General features: G+C 45.3%; 2 protein-coding genes across 4 annotated transcripts in view; one reads left to right on the top strand and one right to left on the bottom strand.

Moving 5' to 3' along the window:
• Positions 1-17,223, bottom strand: part of Map3k20 (mitogen-activated protein kinase kinase kinase 20) — a 162,930-nt gene extending 145,707 nt beyond the window's left edge. For 2 of the 3 annotated variants that reach the window (XM_015987992.3, XM_006972428.4), the window contains exons 1-2: positions 17,084-17,223; positions 4,569-4,761 (exon numbers count right to left, since the gene is read on the bottom strand). In XM_015987992.3, the coding sequence (XP_015843478.1) occupies positions 4,569-4,727 (159 nt within the window). In that variant the 5' untranslated portion in view covers positions 4,728-4,761; positions 17,084-17,223. Of the gene's footprint in view, positions 1-4,568; positions 4,762-4,910; positions 5,147-17,083 lie in introns of those variants that run through there. The other variant, XM_015987999.3, reaches the window with a different exon arrangement.
• On the top strand, positions 13,722-18,154 carry LOC102906978 (uncharacterized). The gene is made up of 3 exons (XM_076568399.1): positions 13,722-13,815; positions 16,680-17,440; positions 17,962-18,154. The coding sequence occupies exons 1-3, from the start codon at positions 13,722-13,724 to the stop codon at positions 18,010-18,012; spliced, it is 906 nt and encodes a 301-aa protein (XP_076424514.1). The 3' UTR covers positions 18,013-18,154.
• The last annotated feature ends 1,695 nt before the right edge of the window (positions 18,155-19,849 follow it).

The following is a 19,849-nucleotide window of genomic DNA, read 5'->3' as shown; positions in this document are numbered from 1 at the left end:
CTGCTGCCGTGAAATGCAGCTCACGGGTGAGTAAGAGGGTAGAGGGCAGAGAGCTGGCCGTACATGTGATGAAGTTGTTTTTTTTTTTTTAAGTTTTTCGAGACAGGGTTTCTCTGAGTAGCTTTGGCACCTTTCCTGGAACCCACTCTGTAGCCCAGGCTGGCCTTGAACTCATAGAGATCCACCTGCTTCTGCCTCCCCTGTGCTGGGATTAAAGGCGTGTACCACCATTGGTGTGATGAAGTATTTTTGTTAACTATATATTCCATATGTCATGTATACGGATGTTCACAATGAAATTCACTTTATGTTTGAAATTTTTCATAATAAAATGTTGAAGGAAAACATGAAATCATAGAGAACCACAGACATTCAGGAAAAATAAAGGCAGCACACAGACACCAAGCATATACATGTTTTAGAAACTGCCTTGCCCACTTCACTCCAATAAACCCAGCATTTTCCGAAGGGCATGTGATGGTACTGCCCAGGTTGTCCCCAAGTCTTCGCCATCACCCACCTGACACAGACCCCTACACAGCACTGACTGACTCAGAAAAAGTCCTGGAAGTACAACTTCTGACTCGGGAAGGAACCATTTTGAGACCTGCTTCCATGTGCTCCCTTTTTCTAAACCTGCCTCCGGAAGGAGCCCATCCCAGAACCTGTCCACCCAGAGGCCTGAGTCTAAACTCTAAACAATCTCATAAATAAAACGTGTCACTTTCATTGCTACTAAGAAACAAAGGTTCCTTTTCAAACAGTCTCAAGTAGGCGCCCCTAGCAGTGCCCCACTTTGGTCCCTAAATGCTGAATCCAAGTCAGGGGTGCTGCCCCAGACTTCCTGCAGGAATGACTGCCCCAGCAAGGGGACAGGAGCAGGAGACAGGAGTGACTTTTTGCGTCAGGAAGTAAGGAAGTCAAAACTCAACAGCACTTGTCAAAAGACACAGAAGGCAGCCTGAAGGGTCCCTTACTAGCCAAGCTGTACGTAACTTAAACACAGAGACGCGTAGGTGTAATGGAGTGTGTCACTGCGAAGTGTAAAACTGTCTATAAACAAACAAGCCATTGGCCAGTATATAAGGGGAGGCCAGAAGGAGGAACAGGGGGGAAGCTCCGAAGGAGGGAACTTGCTCTTACCACAGTGGACTAGCCTGGTAACGTTCTACCTAAGACAGAATCATCAAGGGATGCAAAGCTGTGGAAAGATATTTATATAGCTGCAAAGTCGCTCCCAACAGCCAATTACAAAAGACAAATAGGTATGTTCTCTGCAGAGGAACTGAGTGAGCGCATACCCAGGGGTCCAAAAGAAACTTCACCAAAACCATGACAAGCGACTCCCACGACGCTGCACCGAGGACCACCAAGGACACACAACCCCCACGACATTCCCACCACAACCACATAAGCCAAACGAGGGGGCAATCGGTAAGTCCAAAACGAGGGCATTCTGCAAAACGAGTGTTCTCTGCTTTTCCAAACTGTCCAAGTCTTAAAAGGCAAAAAAGGCAGGGAAACTGTCCCCGGCTAAAACAGACTAAACAGACACATCAGCTGGATGCCATCTGTCATCCTGGAGTGCATCCTGGGGTGGAAAAACTTCCCATAAAAGTCTTGGGACAAATGGCAAGATCTGAAGGTGGACTATCCAATAAAAGTGATAGGACCACTCAACTTCCTGACCTTGTTAACTGGATTCTTAGGAGATGCTGAAATACTCTGAATAAATACATATAGCATCTATAATGTCTTCTCACAACCAGCCAAAATAAAGTAATTATAACTGCATATAAATCAATAGCATAAATGAAGACAAAAGGCAGATGTTGCAAAGTGTCAGTAAGTGGTAGGCTTAAGTGGTATTAGAGAGGTCACAGCAGTCTTGTAACTTTTCTTGGTGTTTGCTTGAAATCGTTTTTAAAAACATTTTAAGTTAGTGCATTTTCAGTAGAAAGGCAACACGCACTTTCTGAAAGAGAGGGAAGTGCCATGTCCTCACTACACTGGAGGTCACAAATGAGGTGCCAATGGTCACATAAGCCACGTTTAAGAATCTGGCATGGGCTGGAGAGATGGCCCAGTGGTTCGGAGCACTGGCTGCTTTTCCAGAGGACCTGAGTTCAATTCCCCATAAAATAAATCAACAATTTCCAGGGTGGTAGTGGCACATGCATTTAAAACCCCAGCATTTGGGAGTCGTGGGAGGCAGGTGGAGCTGGAGGTCAGCCTGATCTACAAAGTGAGTTCCAGGACAGTCAGAGCTGTTACACAGAGAAACTCTGTCTAGAAAAACCAAAAGAAAAAAAAAATGTCATGTACATTCTCCACATTTGACCAAGTTCACAAAACATACATTTAGTCAAATGTCAGGTAATTCTCAAAGAATCCTGTGAAGTGAGAAAAACAATGCCCAAGAAGCTTAGGATTGAGTGTATAAATGGGGTGGAGAGTGGGGGGTGGGAGGGTGGAGTTGGGGGGATGGGGAGGGGGTGGTTAGCGTTTATCACCTTTATCTTATCACTTAAAAAGAGCCTAGCCGGTAGCCAACGCACATTTTATAAAATACAGGTCCACAAGGGATTCACACTTCCCCTCCAATAACCACCAGGGCTCCAGCAGACTTTCACATTGGACTCCTGTTTATTTGGCAGCGTGGGGTGCCTGGCAAGGAGATGAATAATGACCATCTCTGACGACAACAGGCCCCTAAGCGGAAGCGGAGTTTCTGCTTTTTCCTGCTCACAAGTTTACAAGTTCCACTCTTGCAATAGAAAAGCAGGACCTGGCAGCTTCCAACGCTCGCTTTCACCCAGGGCTTTCCTGTGTCGTTCTCTTGGCCTCTCAAACTGTAGAAATGGGGCCATGTCTGCTCATGTGAGGGAGAATAGAAAGTGAATGGGCCGCAACTCATGCCCCCTTTCAAACCAGCTTCCTGTCTCATCCACTAACCCTATCAGAAGCTCCTCTGTCAAAGTCCCACACCTACCACTTAACATTCTTATGTAAGCGGACGGAACTGGCCTGCTTTCTATTCTCACCTGGTCAACTAGAGGTCTCAGAGTAAAACCCTGAAGAACAGGAAGCCTGGCCTCCTGAATCCCACCTGCTCCTCCTCCTGGAGTGGCTAATACATTTCTCCATGCTCTGCTTCCAATCTATAAAACTGGGACAATAACACAAGCTTACTAGATCAAAGAATCCAGTATCAGAAATGATTCTAATGCAAGAACTGGTCTTTACTTAGTACCCTTCTGCTTTGTGTAAAACCTACAGACAGCCCGCAGCAGAGACACCTCAGCGCCACCGTCCTGGTTCCAACAATGGGAGAGCGGACTGAAGATCTCTAACAGCATACTGGAGCGGGGGGGGGGGGGGGGGGGGGGGGGGGGGGGACCTGCGATGCTAACACTGGATTCACATCTCTAACCAGTCATGAGGGGTCACTGGTGCAGTCAACGATAACAATAAGATCACTTGGGGGGGGAAGAACACATATTTATGGAAAAGTTCACTTGAAAGGAACAATACCTAGTGAAAACTGGACATAAAAAAAAAAATAATGGCCAAAATAAGCAAAGGGTAAGTCTTTAAAGCTACCAGCAGGACAACCACAGATAATGGCGATACACTGTATTTTTCAAAAAGCCAAAGGAGAGACATCTGAATGTTTACACCATAAAAGAAATGTTAAACAAGGCAATGGATATAATGACTCAAACATGAAATGCACACACGTATTGAAACATTCACACGGCTGACTCACAGACGTTCATTTTTGTGTGTGTGTTCTTATGATCAGTTAAAAGGACCTTTAAATTTTTAAAAAGTACTTTAAAGAGAAAGTTACCAAGCTCCACTCCTTTGGGTCAGCTATACAAATTATTTAATTCTTGAGCTTTCAAACTGAATGCAGTGGCAGTGGGGTGTGTGTGTGTCATATTCCTAAGAAAGATAAAGATTCTAAGAGTTCAGGGCTCATCTACATCCAAGACAAGTTCCAGACTCTAAAAGACAAGACCTTATTCTGATTTTACAAGGAAAGGCAGTTCTGTCAGTGCCTAATTCTTTATTACACGAAACGCACCACTGTGAGGCGAAACCTAATACGCCAGTATTGCTTAATTCAGTAGAAAAATAATACTCTTTGCTTTTTTTTTTTTTTAACAACTAGGGACCACCCCCAACACAAGGCGTGCAGATGGTAAGCAACGAAAATGCTACCTGTTTCTCTGTACTGCCCCCTCTTGGCTGCCCTGGAAAGTGAAATGCTCCAACCCACCTGTGTCTGTCTGTAGGACAGCCCAGCACAGAGGATACTGGCTTTTTTATACCATGGAAAGAAATCCTCTAGCTTCAGATGACCCCCCGGAGAACTCAACCCTAAAGCACACACTGCAATATTTTCTATTTATGGGGTTCCCAGAATGGAAATTGGGAACGAGCCTCATGGACCAGCCCCAAAGGACCTGCCAGATCCCTTCCAGCTCTGTGGCCCTCTAACTCTAGGCTGAAAGGCTTACATAAGGGCTCCTGTGGGCGCCTCCGGTAGCAGAGGATCTTACCTCTTTCTCTATTTTGAGTAACTTCTTGACAGCCACCTCCTTGTCCTGTGATATCCATTTGGCTCGATAAACGCTCCCAAAACTTCCTCCACCGCAGTTTTCAAAAAACTGCAAGTCGTCGAATTTAATTTGCACAAAGGAGGCACCGAGAGACGACATCTCATAATGACAAAGTAGTAAACGTCCACAAAATCTGGAGAGAGAAAGAAGAGAAATGACGAACCGCAAACAGATTAGAGTCCTGCTGTAGATATTTATAACAAGTCCCGTGAAACTTCCAGAAAGACCACGCCGACGTCAGGAAGAAAAGCGAGACAGACACATCGAAACGAAAACGCTCACCCTGGCAGCCAGCGCAAAATTCAAGAGCAGCTTGTCCAGGCTTGGGAATGGCTCAGCTTTCCCCCCAACAGAACCTGTCACAGCACTTCCTACACATCCCGAGGAGCTCTGCCTAAAGGCCACTGTGTCATCAGGTCTCCTACCAGGAAGCCCTGACACACAGAAACCATGCTTTCAACAGGAGGCTTGCACAGCTCTGCTGGCATGCGCGGCATGCCGTCTCTCCATGTTGCCCTGGCTTCACAGGAAGCAGACACAGCCTAAGCCTCCCAGCATCCTAGCGCCGGCACAGCCAAAACATACAAAGTAAACACGCGTTTGGTGTTTAGACTCCAAACAAGATTGCACTTAGCAGTCAAAAGAAAGCTGGCCAAGGGCCTCCAAACGTGTCTCACTAGGCTGCACACCACAGCAGAACCGATGTTCTAAGAGACGTTGTCCCTGATTACAATATATTAAGTCACCCAAAGAATACTGCCAAAGTTGTTTAAAAAAAAATATTATGCTTGTTTCCAGAGGAACCGATGACCCCTCCCAGAGATTACCGCGCAAGAGTCTCTGTGATTGAAGGGTTCTTACTCTTCCCCAGGTATGTGTCCATTCTTAATTCTCTATGCCAAACCATAAATTATCACGAAAAACAAAACCCAACATATACAAATGATGGAGTAAGCTTTTGAGCAAGCATAAAAAGCTACAGGAGGTGGATAAAAGAATCTGGATATGCATCCCTTCTGTAACTGTAAACCACAATATTACAAGCCTGGAGCAAAAAGGTGAACCTATATTTGAGGACATTCTAAAAAAAAAAAAAAAAAAAAAAAAAATTTGGCTTATGCTCCTAATGGTCACCATCATGAAAGACTTAACAAGTAAAAAGAAAAACATCTATATAAGAACTTAATCCAGCGATGGTGGTGCACGCCTTTAATCCCAGCACTTGGGAGGCAGAGGCAGGCAGATCTCTGTGAGTCCAAGGCCAGCCTGGGCTACAGATTAAGTTCCAGGAAAGGCTCTAAAGTTACACAGAGAAATCCTGCCTTGAAAAAACAAAAAAGAAAAAGAACTTAAAGACATCTATGATGAAATGCGATGTGTGGTCACTCTGAATTTATCCCCTATAAGCATTTAGACATACTGAAATGTGATGCCTGCCACTTACTTTAAGATGATTATGACACCACCCCCAAAACACACGAGGGAAGGGGAACACAAGTGTGTAAGAGGGAGAAAGAAATGTGGCAAAATTAAGAGTTACAAATCAGAAAGATGAATGGGCATTTTACTACCCCGGCCATTTTCTATGAAGTCTGAATTTTTTTCTTTCGAAATAAAAGGTAGAAGGAAACAGTCTGTATACAGTCTGTAACAGACTACAAATTCACAGTTTCTCCATTTACCACGCAGGGCTTTGCCGAGAGATGCACACAGGCAGCTCAGAGATCTCAGTGCACAGCTGGCTTAGCTACCCCATTTTAGGAACATCAGCTCACTGAAGAATGTTGATTTCTTATGCGAAGTCCAAGTCTGCTCCACTTTGGGGAGAAGGCAAGAAAGAAAAAACGAAGCGATTTGTTTACCCTCTAATGTTTAGAGGGCTGAGTCAACACAAAAACAGAGGGAGGGGGAGGCTGTGAGGAACACAGACACAGTCTATTGCTACATTTAATTCAGCAATTTCCCATACAGACTCACTACAATTCAGAGCTAGCTGCAGAAGAGGTTTATAGAAAATGTAGGTGGGTGTGCCAGCAGTTAGAGTGTGCAAAGCAAAAGCTTTTACAATAAATGTCAAACCCTGTATGCTAGATCTCCAGAGGACAGCCAAGGACAGGTCTATGTCTTGACAGTTAATTTTATCCAGTATAAGAATTTAAACTGGACTGCAAAGCTTATAAGACAATGCCCATCCACAGTCTCCCTGTTCCCACTCAGCTCTCACTGCTGAGAAAGGGACTCATATCAGGTCCTTTGAGCATTTTCTCTATTCATCACATTTCTAAGCCATGTGCTTAAATATTATAGCTTCTTAACTCTTTCCATTTTAGATCTTGTTACTAACAACTCCTTGTGAAGGGATTCAGTTCTTACACACCATCCTCAACCTCCGTACGCTCAGGTTCTATAGTGCTCTAACCCTCTGCTTACAGCCTCAACATTTGGCTAAGTCAATGTTCGCAGTTGATAGTAGTCTTGCAAAGTTAATATTATTCCCAGCACTGCCATGCAGCAATTATATTTTCCTTGGATAACTTTTTGTTTCTCCTGGAGTTATTAGTTGCTTTGTTTTTGTGTTCTATTGTTTGTTTAGCTTTTCATACAACTGATAAACTTATCCAACTCATCAAATTCTCCCAGGAACTGCAAAACTCCCAACAAAGCTAACAAAACAAAACAAAACAAAAAAAACAAACAACAAAACAACACCAGGATCTCCTTCCTTCATTCTCTGTTATCCTGGAGGAAGGACGATGCTGGTTTTCATTGAAACATTCTTTCTAAACACTTTATCTTGATTCAGTTTGCTGTGGGATGTTCTGTATGCTGTGAATGTGTTGCTCTGATTGGTTGATTAAATAAAATGCTGACTGGCCAGTAGCCAGGCAGGAAGTATAGGCGGGATAAACAGACAAGGAGAATTCTGGGAAGTGGAAGGCTGAGTGAGTAGATGCCAGCCTGCCATCCAGGGAGCAGCATGTAAAAGTAAAGCCACGGAACATGTGGCAACATATAGATTAACAGAAGTGGACTGAGTTTAAATATAAGAGCTAGTCAGTGGAAATCCTGAGCTAATGGCCGAACAGTTTTAATTAATATAAGCCTCTGTGTGTTTACTTAGGTCTGAGCAGCTGCGGACCGGGCGGGACACAGAAAAACTTCAGTTACAGCAGTCTGACTGGAATGGCTGCTTCCCAGACCAGACTGTCACTGAGATTTCATCCCCTGTGCCATTCAAAGAACCTCCTCCTTCACCCTCTGGGGGAAAACGCTGCCCCTGGATCTTCAGTTCCTCTTCCTTGGCTGACGTCTGCACCTTGACAACACACATCTTCTACTGGCTCTCTGAGTAGAGGGCAGAGAATGGGGGTCTTTGAGTCTCCACTAGGAACCTGTCTGCTGTTCTAGGAAGGGTAGTAACCTTTATGTAATTGTGAAAGTATTATTTCATTTTCTTCTAATGAACGTACCCGTTCATTTTGTGAGTGTGAATGTTCTCCCTGCACGTGTGTCTGGGGCTCACAGAAGCTGAAGAGGTCATCAGATCTCCCAGAAATGGAGTCACAGGTGGTTGCGAGCCACCATGTGGGTGCCGGGAACCGAACCCAGGTCCTCTGCAAGAGCAGCAAGTACTCTTAACCTCTGAGCCATCTCTCCTATCTAATTTTTTTTCTCGAGGATTTTTTTTTTTTTTATTGTATGTGTGTGAGTGTTTTGCTTGCATGTATGTATGTGCACCATTTGCCTGCCTGGTGCCTGCAATGTTCAGAAGAAAGCAATAGATCCTCTGGAATTAGTTATAGACAGATGCCAGCTTCCCTGGGGCTGCTGGGAATGGAACCCACGTCCCTTGAAAGAACAACAAATATTCTTAACTGCTGAGCCATCTCTTCAGCCCTTCTTTTCATTTTATATTCAGCTACGGAGCAGGCTGATGCCATTCTGATTTCTAAACCTTTTTACATTTTTTTCTAAAAAGATTTTAGAATCATTTCTTTATCTGTAGAATTCTGCCTTGTCTTAGGCTGTCTGGAGATGATTTTTTTTTTTTTTCACACACTGGTAGGACACTCAGTTCCGATCTTTAACTCATGCCTTTGAATCTCAATTGTCTCGTGTTCCTTTACCACTCGAGCCACTTTTATTCCGTGTCTTATTTCTCACGCATGTGTGAAGTGCTGCTTGCAGGCTCCCCTTACGTGCTGACCTCTGTCACATCCCCACGCTGGGCGCAGGCAACATGTCCGCTTCAAACACCTATCTCTACCTAGCAAACCTGTCCCTAACCATGTCTTTGAAGCCCATATGAAAAACTGCATTCTTTTTATCTACTCATCTTTCCCATCAAATTCCCACCAGAACATAAACTCCCTAAACCCAAAAGTCATTTCTCTCTGTACCTGGGTATTCAGTACCCCACTTAAAGCCAAACAGGCAGTGTGTACATTTTCTACTCCAAACTATCTGTTGAATGACTGGATTTTAGTTAATTTTCCCATTATAATGCCTGCAGCTGCAAAGATTTCAATCAAACTAAGGAAAGGGAGACCTGCCATTTTCATGGTGCCCTCAGAGGACTCTAAACCTAATCCTGTTTGAGAAGCTGCCACAGGCTTCTTGGGAAACCTGGGACCTCCAGGACTGTGTGCCTCTTAGTCTGGACTGAGTTAGAGGAGGGAGAGAGAAACCCTTTCCAAACCAAAGAAAAATGAGATCGCTAAGAACTACCTTGACCCCGCTGGCCAGAGCCCTCGGCTATGATCGCCACCCCGACAGAGGCAACAAGGCACGGTCTCCCACATCGATTGCTCACACGGTCACACACCCTGCTGCTTGGGGATTGGCTCTAGATGAATGAACTACGAACTATTGGATGTATTATTGAGATTGTAAAAAAAACTAAGTTCCTTCTTGATTTCTGAAGAGATTAACAATTTTAGAGTGTCTAGTTCAGATTTTACTCCAACGAGCTCAGCAAGGCATCACACCCTTCCGTGGAAAAGTTTGGTTTAGCTTTCCACCCCCGTATACATACATATGTGTGTGTATACATATTATATATGTGTGTATATACACGTATATGTGTGCGTCTGTGTACACGTGCGTGCGCATGCATGCATACACGTGTATGTATGTATGTATGCACATATGCCAGGCTACGTATGTATATCACTTCCCCTTTCATTTTAAGTTGCTGTTCAAAGAAGATCAGCTTATGAGGAGAAGAATGAAAGATGAGTTGCTGCTAACTAAACCCAGAGCATCTTGGGGAAGATGCTGATCAAATTATAGCATCAAGACCTGACCAAGTGACGCTCTAGTTTTTCAGAAATAAATCTACTAGTCTAGACCAGTGGAGCCTTCTATTAAGCAGGGAGCCATCTGTACCCATTTACTTACAAAGGGTCCCAGGCCATATACAATGCTTTCAACCCGCTGTGTCCGAAGACCGGCTTTTACATAATCCAGCCGATCACACAGCATTGCACGTGGACTCAGAATAGGACTATCACTAAAATCAAAACATAATAAGGGGTCACAGTTTTGAAAACAGTAGCAAGTTGGTGAAGTCCAGCCATCTGCTTACTTGAGCAGTAGCCAAAACGCTGTAATTTTAAAAATGTCCCTAAATTAAAAATACAAAAATAAATTCAACTGTTAACTAAACTGATAAAAAGCATATATATAGTACCATCTAGTTAATTACAAAAGCAGAACCATATAAAGGTAGAAAAACCTTAAACACAGAATTATTTTACTTTTTAGTTACCCATCTTCTCAAAAAAGGGGCTGGGGTCAGGACTTAATTAACCCAGAGGGCTTTTGCTTCTTGATTTTTTGAAGTGGCATCAGTCTCAAGTCAGTCATCTGTCGACATGCCCCACTTTATTTTTGTCAAAAATTAAAAACATAAATAAAAAAAAAAGACTACTTGAAGGTCTCACATTTGAAGTGCAAAGTTTTAAAATTAGATGGGACTAAGTTGAATTCTGCCTCCACCTCCCTGGAAACAATCCCTTTTCCTCCAACGATGGCATTTCTAAACCTCATGAACAAGGATTTGAGACGCTTCCATTTGATAACCCTGATGGCACCGGGAAACGTTATTTCTAAGCACAGATGAGCAGCACAGCAGAGACCCAGTTAGCCAGAGCTAGCCGCAGATCCCAAGGACCAGCTACCAGAGCTCAGCTCCGGTGAAGGACTGTGCTTCTGTAAAGCTCTTCGCTCTTGGTCGGGAGGCAGGGGCGGTGTGGAAGGGCCTCGCGCATGCCCAGCAAGGAATCCACACACAGCAGGTGGCAAGAGTGGCTTTCTAAGTGTTGTCACAAGCTTTGATGCCATCCATCCTTTCAGCCCTCCTATCTGGCGTGTTTCCCCTCCCCCCCTTTCAGAACTGCGTTCTATTTTATTTCAATCACTTATGCCTGCACAAGTATTAACAAATGCCCCTGGATGTCTACGTCCTTTTCTTCTGCGTTTATGAATCTTAATTTCTTCTCACCCTTTTGTCTGCTCTCCCTTTGGAGGTTGAGTCCTTGTGCAAAACCTATCTTACTAGCAAGGATTATTTATTTACTTCGCAGACAAGGTCTCACTATGTTGTCCAGGCCGGCCTTGAACTTGAACTTGAACCTTGATCCCCCTGCCTCAGCTTCCCAAGTGCCAAAGTTAAAGATGTACACCAACATGCCTAGCTATAATTATATATTTTTTTTCCTTTCAAACTGTTTTTCATAGAGATGAATCCTATTTAAGTTACCAGAAGATTTTTTTTCCTTTGCCCTTTTAGGTACTAGTATTTGTAGGGCATATTTATTCAATTACAGTACTCACTTTCTGACCTTAGCTACTCAAACCACATGGGTGCCTGATTCAACAAAACTATAACCTGCTTTATCAAATACCTCCACGTTGTAATGAAGAAATTAAATTAACTCTACAAATAGAGTCTGGAATTTCTCTGGATTTTTCTCTTTGGATATATGGACCCATTATTTTTAATACACATACTTCCTCTTTTTCCATCCATAATTTATACTTCCCTTTTGTCATTCTTCACAAAAGTAGTTATAAGTTTATTTCTGGCACAACATAAGAAGAAAAACTAATTTGCGTCATCGTGATCAAGATAAACTTTTAAAGAGATTTCTTGAGCTGAAGAGATGGCTCAGTGGATAAGATCACTTGCTGTGCAAGCAAAAGGATCTGGGTTCAAATCCCTGGCACCTATATAAAAGTCACGCATGGCAATGCATGCCTTTAATCCCAGTGCTGGGGTTGGGGGCAGAGACAAGTGGATTCTGGGAGCTCACTAGCCAGCCAGTCTAGCCAAAATGTCAAGCTTCAGATTCAGTGAGAAACCTTGTCTCAAAAAATAAGGCAAAGAGAGATAGAAGACACCCAACATCTTCCTTTGGCTCTGCATGCACTTGCCCATGCGCAAGCACACACACACATATGAATACACCACACATATGCACGGAAGGGAGGGGAGGGGAGGGAGAGGAGAAGAAAGGATTCTTGCATCAGCAAGACGGCTCAGCAGGTAGGAGCACTTGCAAGCAAGCCTGAGTTTGATCCCAGGAGCCCACGTGGCAGAAGAGGAGAACTGACTCCCACACTTGTCCTCTGACCTCCAAGCATTGACATGTCCAAACATACACATACACACACAATAAAAAATAAAAAAACCTTAAAGATGACGTCTCAAAAGCAGCCCTCAGCCTGGCTCTGAAGGGTGTTTCTTCATACAGTTCAGTAAGTACATGAATCAAAACCGCTTATTGCCACGTGCTTTACAACGCTGTTTGGAATTACTGTCCTGTGTTCTTCTAAGGGCGAATCTTTTTTAAAGAACGGGGAAATCTTTGGTTTGATGTATTTCTTCATAATGTCAGGGTCAGAGATTTTAAAGAAGCAATTCCTGAACAGACTGCTCTGTGTCTTTCTTTAAAAAAAAAAAATCATTAACGATAAAAGCTGCAAAAGTAGGTCTATGAATAAAACTAACTAGAAGTGTGTCTACTTTGCTATTTTCTTCTAAAGTGCTTCCAGAAAAGCAGCGCTCACATAAAATAGGCTGAGCCCAGGAAACAGGACTTCTTCCGGCGTGGTAGCTGAGGAGACGATTCCCGTCTCTATCTGTGCTTTACCATATAAGTAATATAATTCTTCAGTCGGAGCAAAGGTTAAAATAAAAACAAGCTAGTTAAACGAAACATTCTTATTCATCCATTAATATCCCAATAAATAGAAATCAACTCCCATGGCATGCTTCCTTGCCAGAAATGCTGTTAGCAGAAATAAAATAAATAAGAAGCAGGGAAGTGGTTGGTGGAGAGACGCTGTGAGAAATGAGTCTGTGTCAGAAAAAGCCCAACTAGGAAACAAAAGGTAAGCACATCCACGTCCCAGGCCACTGGAGGGGCTCTCGTGGAAAGAGAGGAGATGGGACTGTCCCTGAGTAAAGATGGGGAACACCGAGAGGGCATATTTCTGGGGCTGTCTAGAAGCACGCACAGGTGCCTGGGGGTGGTGCTCGTCTGCGTAAGAGGCCCACTTCCTAATCCAGCCTCCCACTCATCGTGGGGATTTGCTGTATAGTTCTCTACTCCAGCACTGTCCCTGTCAAATGGGAAATACCCAAGCAGCCTGGCTTCCGACAAACAAGGTGCAACCTCAGACTGGTTACCTAGAAGGAATGCTTCCTAACGTGGGTCCATATGCGGGTCAGAACCGGGTCATCTGAAGGAAGATGAAGGCTAAGACAGACCCGGGGCTATTCAAATCAGTCCAGAGCAAGACCTGCATTATCCTTTGCTGACTGAGAGGTAAAAATGATCTGTGGGTACAAATGCCACAATCGCTGGTGACTCGAGCCACAAGAAACTCTTCCGCCCTCTGGGCAGTGAGTGACACATCTCTGAGTGTTCAACAGGAGGAGGGGGAGGCATGGAGTGGAGATCCTGTATCAGCGAGCTAAGAATGGATGTGTCTCTAAGGTCTCCTTCAGCCTCACTGGCACAGTGACGAACCAGGCTTGCACAATAGACCACCTCCCTCTACTAGGAGACGCACCTGACGGTAAACATGGAGGGGCGGTGTTCAGGAATCCGTATCTTCGATGGAAATAATGGAAGTTCTTGGGCCACACTCTTGAAATTCATCTTGCATAGCTGGAGAGGTCTGCATTCTAATGTCCATCTTGAACTCTTCTCTCCCATCCCCAAAGCAAAGGGCTCTTTCCTTCGTGGGACCATCAGGATAAGCACAGGCCATACAGATTCTTGGGATGATGAACTAATTCAATTCTGTCCCTAGCAAAATGGAGTCACATTCCCTCCTCCATCAGGCTGGGCTACAAACCTTAACAGGGCCAACGCCATCTTCCCATGTGTCTATTCCCACATAGGCAGAGAAGGTGGGTGAGTCCCACAGCACTCATCCGACTTTCAGATGTGGAGGAATGAATGTGTCTGTTTAGATTGGTTTGCTCAGTTGAGGAAGACAAGTGTGGAAAGTCCATGTGGATTTTTAAGGTTAAATGCAAGACTTTAAAGCAAACGTTTGCCCACATTGGAGGTGCTTATGGGTGTATCTGCAGATCCTCAAAGGGACACACTCTCCTTCACAGTAGGGTATTTTGATAGCAAATATTTACTCCATGGCCTAGAGATAAATGTGTTCCTTCTCCTTTAGTGCTTCCTGTGTGGAGTCCTGAGCTGGGACCCTGAAGACAGGAGCTACTTAAAACGAGCCCTATGAATGGTTCCAAGTGATCTTAGCTCTGGCTTCTCAGTCATAGCCTTCCCATGTTCCCCTAACTTCCAAGCTCTTCCTATACATACTTAAGTGTATTAATCTTCAAATTCATTCCCAACAGACAATATTACAGAGTCACTTGGGAAACCGTTGTATACAAAGAGGATCGGGTAGGAAAATTCCATCCACTCTCAGCATATACATTTAGTACGAAAGGATCAGGGCAAAACACTGTGGGCAAGCCTTGCCTGGGAGGGAGAGCAGAGTTATGCACAGCTTGAGAAATGTGGGAAAGCCCTCTCTGCACTCAGTCCCGGTCGCTGGAGCCTCGGGGACTTCAGGGACGAGCCCAAGCATTTCCACATGCTGTCTCATAGACCTCTCCCCAGGAAGCAGCTATCACTGTCTCCCAAGGGTGTGATGGGCTGGCCAAGCCTCATTTTCATATGACACCACTGGGATTCCACGTGGGTCCCCTCCTTTTCTTCCACCTCAGCATTTCCTGCCTCCTAATGGTCCTTTTTTTTTTTTTTTTTTTTCTATAAACTGACTCATTTCTTATTAGGGTAATGACTAGATTGCTTCCTATCCACATATTTGAGGCTTTGGTTTTCTATTAGCAATGGTGTCAATGGGTTAAGTATCCGATTTGTGGCTCCTGGTTCTCACAGTGTTTTAGTGGGTGGGGATTTTTTTTTTTTTTTTTTACCTCCTGGTGTACCCAATGCTTCAGCTGTCTCTAGGAGGGTCTGACACAAAAGCCCCTGTAGTACCAGCCAAACCATCAGGCTCTGGCATGGATGGCTGTCTTCCCTGCATAGGTAACAACTTTGGATACAGCTGGAACGATGCTTATTTATGCGTAGTGGGCCAAAGTTAACAGCCACAAAGGAAGTAGCCTAAATCTTCCCCACAGTCCGATGGAAGGTGTCTCTTGTTGCTATTATATTTAGATGGACCAGGCCCCGCCCCTTGTCGATCTGTCCTGGGCAGAATAAAATGGAAAACAAATGATCCCAACTTTGACTCCCAACATCTGAGGGTACAGAGGCTCTCTCAGTCCAGCTATACTGTATCACCACAAACTCCTTTTCCCAGCTTAACAGAAGAACTCACTGACGCTTCTCCGAGTGTGTCAAGCTCTAAACTCCACTGGCCGTTCCGCTGGGCACACTGCGAGCTTCGTCTGACCTCTTTTCTCCAGTGTCTCCTCGGATGATCCAGCTGTTCACCCCACACCCTTCGTAACGCCTGTGCATAGCTCCGCGCCCCTATCAGACTCAGTGGCACTGCTTAGCCCAGATAGGCACTGAGCCAAAGTATTGCCAATCGCGCTCACTCTGCACCGACTTAAAATACACACTGCAGCTTGCCAAGTTTCCTTATTTGGCAAGAAGGTCCCTCAGTTCCCAAGATCTTTGACCATCCATTTTTAGATCTAAATCTGTGTGCTTAATATTTGGTTATTACTTCCCTTAATGTGTTCTTATGTATCACGACCCCCCCCCAAAAAAAAAACTTTTAAACGATCAATCATCCGCTTATTTCCTAGACAACAAAATGTTTCCCACTTAAACTTTTGACTTGCACATTCTTCAGTTAAAAAAAAAAAACTTCAAAATAATCCCCAAAAGCACTTGCAGAAATTATATTGTAAAAGATGAAAATAAACACGACACAGTGCTCCAAAAAGACCGCTTTTCCTCTGTCTTAATTCTCTTTCCAAACAAGCTAAATTCATGTTCATTTACAATCTCCCAAATCTCTCACTATTGTAGCAGAAATCTAAAACAAAGACTCTACAAATGACCAAAGCCATAATTAAAATGTAGCCGTCACTTTTTTTTTTCTTTTGATTAAAAGAAAAAAAAATGAAATGGCACTGTAGAGACAGGCCTACACAAAGAAGTCTGGTCTTGAATCATTTGTTTATTTTTATCGTTAAATATTTTGGTAGGTTTGGATCCACTAAATCCTGGCAGTTGGTTGACACTTGAACAACAGTCTGAACTCAGATATCCTCAACCCATTCTGGAAAGACCGTTCTCATACGCATTATTAATGAAGGCTGCTTATTATGAAATCGCTGGAGCGGGCCACCAAATGGTGTGCTTTCACTATTAACGAAACTAACAAAAATAGTAATTATGCTCTCCATAAACAGTGCTTATGCAGGATCTCCGGGCGCATGAGAAACATACATTTTGAGCAACCCAACAATGACGTGCCATTGTTTTTCAGGCAGTCCCATGTCATCTGGGCAGTTTAGAATTAAGTTTTTCTGAGGGCTGTCACGCGCGGGGCGAGGCGGGGCTGCGGCCGGGGGGCACTCACCGCCGAGCCGGGTGTGGGTCCCCGTGCCCACCGCACCCGCGCGTACTCCCCTGGAAGGAAAAGGTGCTCGGGAAGGGCAGCCGCCGCAGGCTCCCCGAGATCGCCGGGGGCTGTGCCAGGCCCGGCTCTTCCGGGCACCGAGTGCCCCACGGGACTGCCCCGGACTTGCCCAAGCCGCACTCGGCTCAGCGGCAGGGGGCAGCGGGGCTCCAGGGCACCGGGCACGGGCCGAGGCCAGCCGCCCGCCGAGCCCCGGGCCTCGCGCACCCGCGCTGCCGGGTCCCCGCAGGCCCGGGCCCCGTCGATCCTCCAGGGTGGTGCTCCCTCCCGCTTCCCAGGTCCCCCGCGGCCCCTACCTTGCTCCCGGGCCGGGTGCGAGCGGCGGCGGGGGTCGGGGACGGCGGCCCGCGCTGCTCCCACGCTTCCGCCGGAGTCAGGAGTTGAACATTCCGCCTCTCCGCGCGGCGCCAATGAGGAAGACGTCGCGGCAACAGCACCACCTACCTCCAGGCGCGGAACCGCCGCCCGGCGCCCAGCCTCCCGGCACGCCCGGCCCGGCGCCCAGCGGGAAGGCCCGGGCGCGGGGTCACGGAGACCCCAGGGGCTGCATGCCCCGCGCGGGACCTGATGCGCTGGCTGGGAAGGGGACCCAAGAGGGGAGTCGACGTCTATGGAGACAGGGTTGCAGGTGCCTCAGTTGGCACCATCAACAGGTACTTTGGGGATTTTGAGGAGGAGTCACGGCCCTGCTGCTCTGGTTGGTGACTTTAAGATAAAGTGCCTGCGATTTCACACTGAGGTGACAGAGTCCATGGCAAGTGTGGGAGAAGAAAAACAAAACAGTGTCACAGGGCTTTAGGAAGAAAAGAAATTGACTGGAGAGGACGGAACTGGAGAGGAAAGAGAGAAGAGGCCGCAAACGTGGGGGAGACGTTTTTCTGAATTAGAATTGAGTCATGCACACACCTGGAGGACGGGGAAAGTTGAAATGGAGTAAAATGGGTGTTTGTGTTTTAGGGCATTGCTTTATAATGGAGCACGTGGCTTACAAGCCTTAAGACTGTAAGCCACATTCTTCCCCCGACCCCGTCCCCCATTCATTTTCGTGGTGATTTGGAGAGTTCCCTACAAATGGAAACAGGATAAATGGTAGGTATTGTCACTTCCTGCTTACAGATAGGACTGTGAGGACCTGAGTTAGAAGGTACAGCATGGAATTTTTTTTTTTTTAAAGGAAATTGGAAATGAGAGGCATGTTTCAGAAAGAGGCCACAGAAATTGGTGACCCATTCGATTGGCAAAGAAGAAAGCGGTGATGCCAGGATTTGAGACCTGGGTGACTGGAAGAATGATGGTGTCATTGACAGAAATAGAAATCTGTGGAGAGGAAACTGGCTTCCTGATGAGTTTTGAAGTCATGAGAGGAAAAACAGGTAGAGATGAAACGGGAAACGGAAATCAGAAGAGAGAGGCCAAAGGAGAAATAGAAAATTTGAAAACCGTTCATTTATGTTTAGCATATGAATGTGGAAGCGTGGGTATACATAAATTAACAATTTTAAAGAGCCCTCCTGGTCTGTCATTACAAGGACTAAGGATTTGAGATTAATAACTTACGTCTTGGTAACTGAGAAGACGGAGGGAAACTGTCATGCTAAAAAAAAATCTGTTGTAGGTGATCAAACAATTATAGAAGCCGCCTGTCTACTCAAAAACTGGGTGCTGGGCTCCTCGGTACACTGTGAGCACACTGTACTTTAGCATTATTCAAGTGCTTGATTGTGTTGTGACTCTGGCCTGGCAATCAGAGAGCCTGGCCTTGCCGTTGGTCCTCGGGGTCATCAGGTGGGACCCTCAGCTGGACAGACCTCAGTTTCTTCCTCACCAACATAATAAGGTGTTCGGCTCCAGCTTGCCTGCCAGCCAGCCGTCCACACATTACTGGGAGCGGGTAGTTGAAAAGCCTCTGTGTTTTAATCTAATTATCTCTCCTCCTCATCCTCTTTTTCTTCCTTCTATTTTCCTTCCGTAATTAGGCTCAGAGAGTAACCAACAGGAACAATAAACTCTACACAATAGTTTCGAAACCATACTTGAAGGAACATCTCAGACATCCCCCTGTCTTCCTGTTTATGTTGCAAGTTCCTCGAGGCCACACCTTATATCCTATTGAGCTGACCGTGACTGCAATAAAAGCACAATGATTCTGTGATAAATTGCTCGCCTCAACCTCTCTTTAAGATTTGCTTTTGTTTTGTGTGTACGAGTCTCGCCTGCATGGATGTATGTGCACCATATGTGCACCCGGTGTCTATAGAGGTCAGAAGAGGGGGTCCGGTTCATTGGAACTAGAGTTACAGATGGGTGGGAGCCACCCTGTGGGTGCTGGGAATTGAACCAGGGCCCACTGCAAGAGCAGCCAGTGCTCTACCCACGGAGCCATCTCTCCAGCCCCACGGCTTCAACCTTTGGTTTTTCTTTGACCTAATTGCCTGTTTCCTCGTGGGCTCTATCGATTAGCTTTAGACCCCAGAGCTAATATAGTCTGCCCCTGTGCTTACTCTTACCACTTATTCGGCTTTTTCAAACTTAAAAAAAAAATCTTCTTGCAAGTTTATTTTTTGATTAATCCTCATTGGGCAGAATATAGATTTACAAATGCAAACGACAATAGCAAAAGAGTCCTGGCCAAAACCCTATCAAACCTTGCTATTCCTTCACTTCAAAGGCTTCCACACTAAAAATAGATGTCCTCTCGGCAGTGGGAGGGTTTGGAAGTCCTTAGCACCCTCTTATAACCAAGAACACCCTCAAAAACAAGCATGCATTCTAAGTGTGGTGTGTGTATGTGTGTGTGTGTGTGTGTGTGTGTGTGTGTGTGTGTGTGTGTGTTAAATACACCTTAACAAAAATGTTACCGAACCCCTTATTCAATGGGTTGTTTCCCCTAACCTCTCCTTAAATAGGAATCCTGGAAGTGCGCTATCAGAGGAAGAGCAAGCAGGTGACTTAGAAGGAAGGAAGCCATTCTTATCCCCTCGGCCCCTCGAAGTGGTAACAGCTACAGCACAGGCTAGTCTGGGGCATTTTCTCTAGCCATCTTAGTCCTTCATCTCAGATTG

Source organism: Peromyscus maniculatus, chromosome 4, assembly GCF_049852395.1.
Source record: "Peromyscus maniculatus bairdii isolate BWxNUB_F1_BW_parent chromosome 4, HU_Pman_BW_mat_3.1, whole genome shotgun sequence".
Classification (NCBI taxonomy): domain Eukaryota; kingdom Metazoa; phylum Chordata; class Mammalia; order Rodentia; family Cricetidae; genus Peromyscus; species Peromyscus maniculatus.
This window is presented reverse-complemented; position numbering and strand designations above follow the sequence as displayed.

What these genes read in the sequence shown, in the direction of transcription:
- LOC102906978 (XM_076568399.1), top strand. Translation starts at nt 13,722, where the DNA reads ATGGAGGGGCGGTGTTCAGGAATCCGTATCTTCGATGGAAATAATGGA. An exon ending in CATCTTGCATAGCTGGAGAG is followed by an intron (nt 13,816 to 16,679) that starts GTCTGCATTCTA and finishes AGTTTTTCTGAG; the next exon opens with GGCTGTCACGCGCGGGGCGA. An exon ending in TCAGTTGGCACCATCAACAG is followed by an intron (nt 17,441 to 17,961) that starts GTACTTTGGGGA and finishes TTTTTTTTAAAG; the next exon opens with GAAATTGGAAATGAGAGGCA.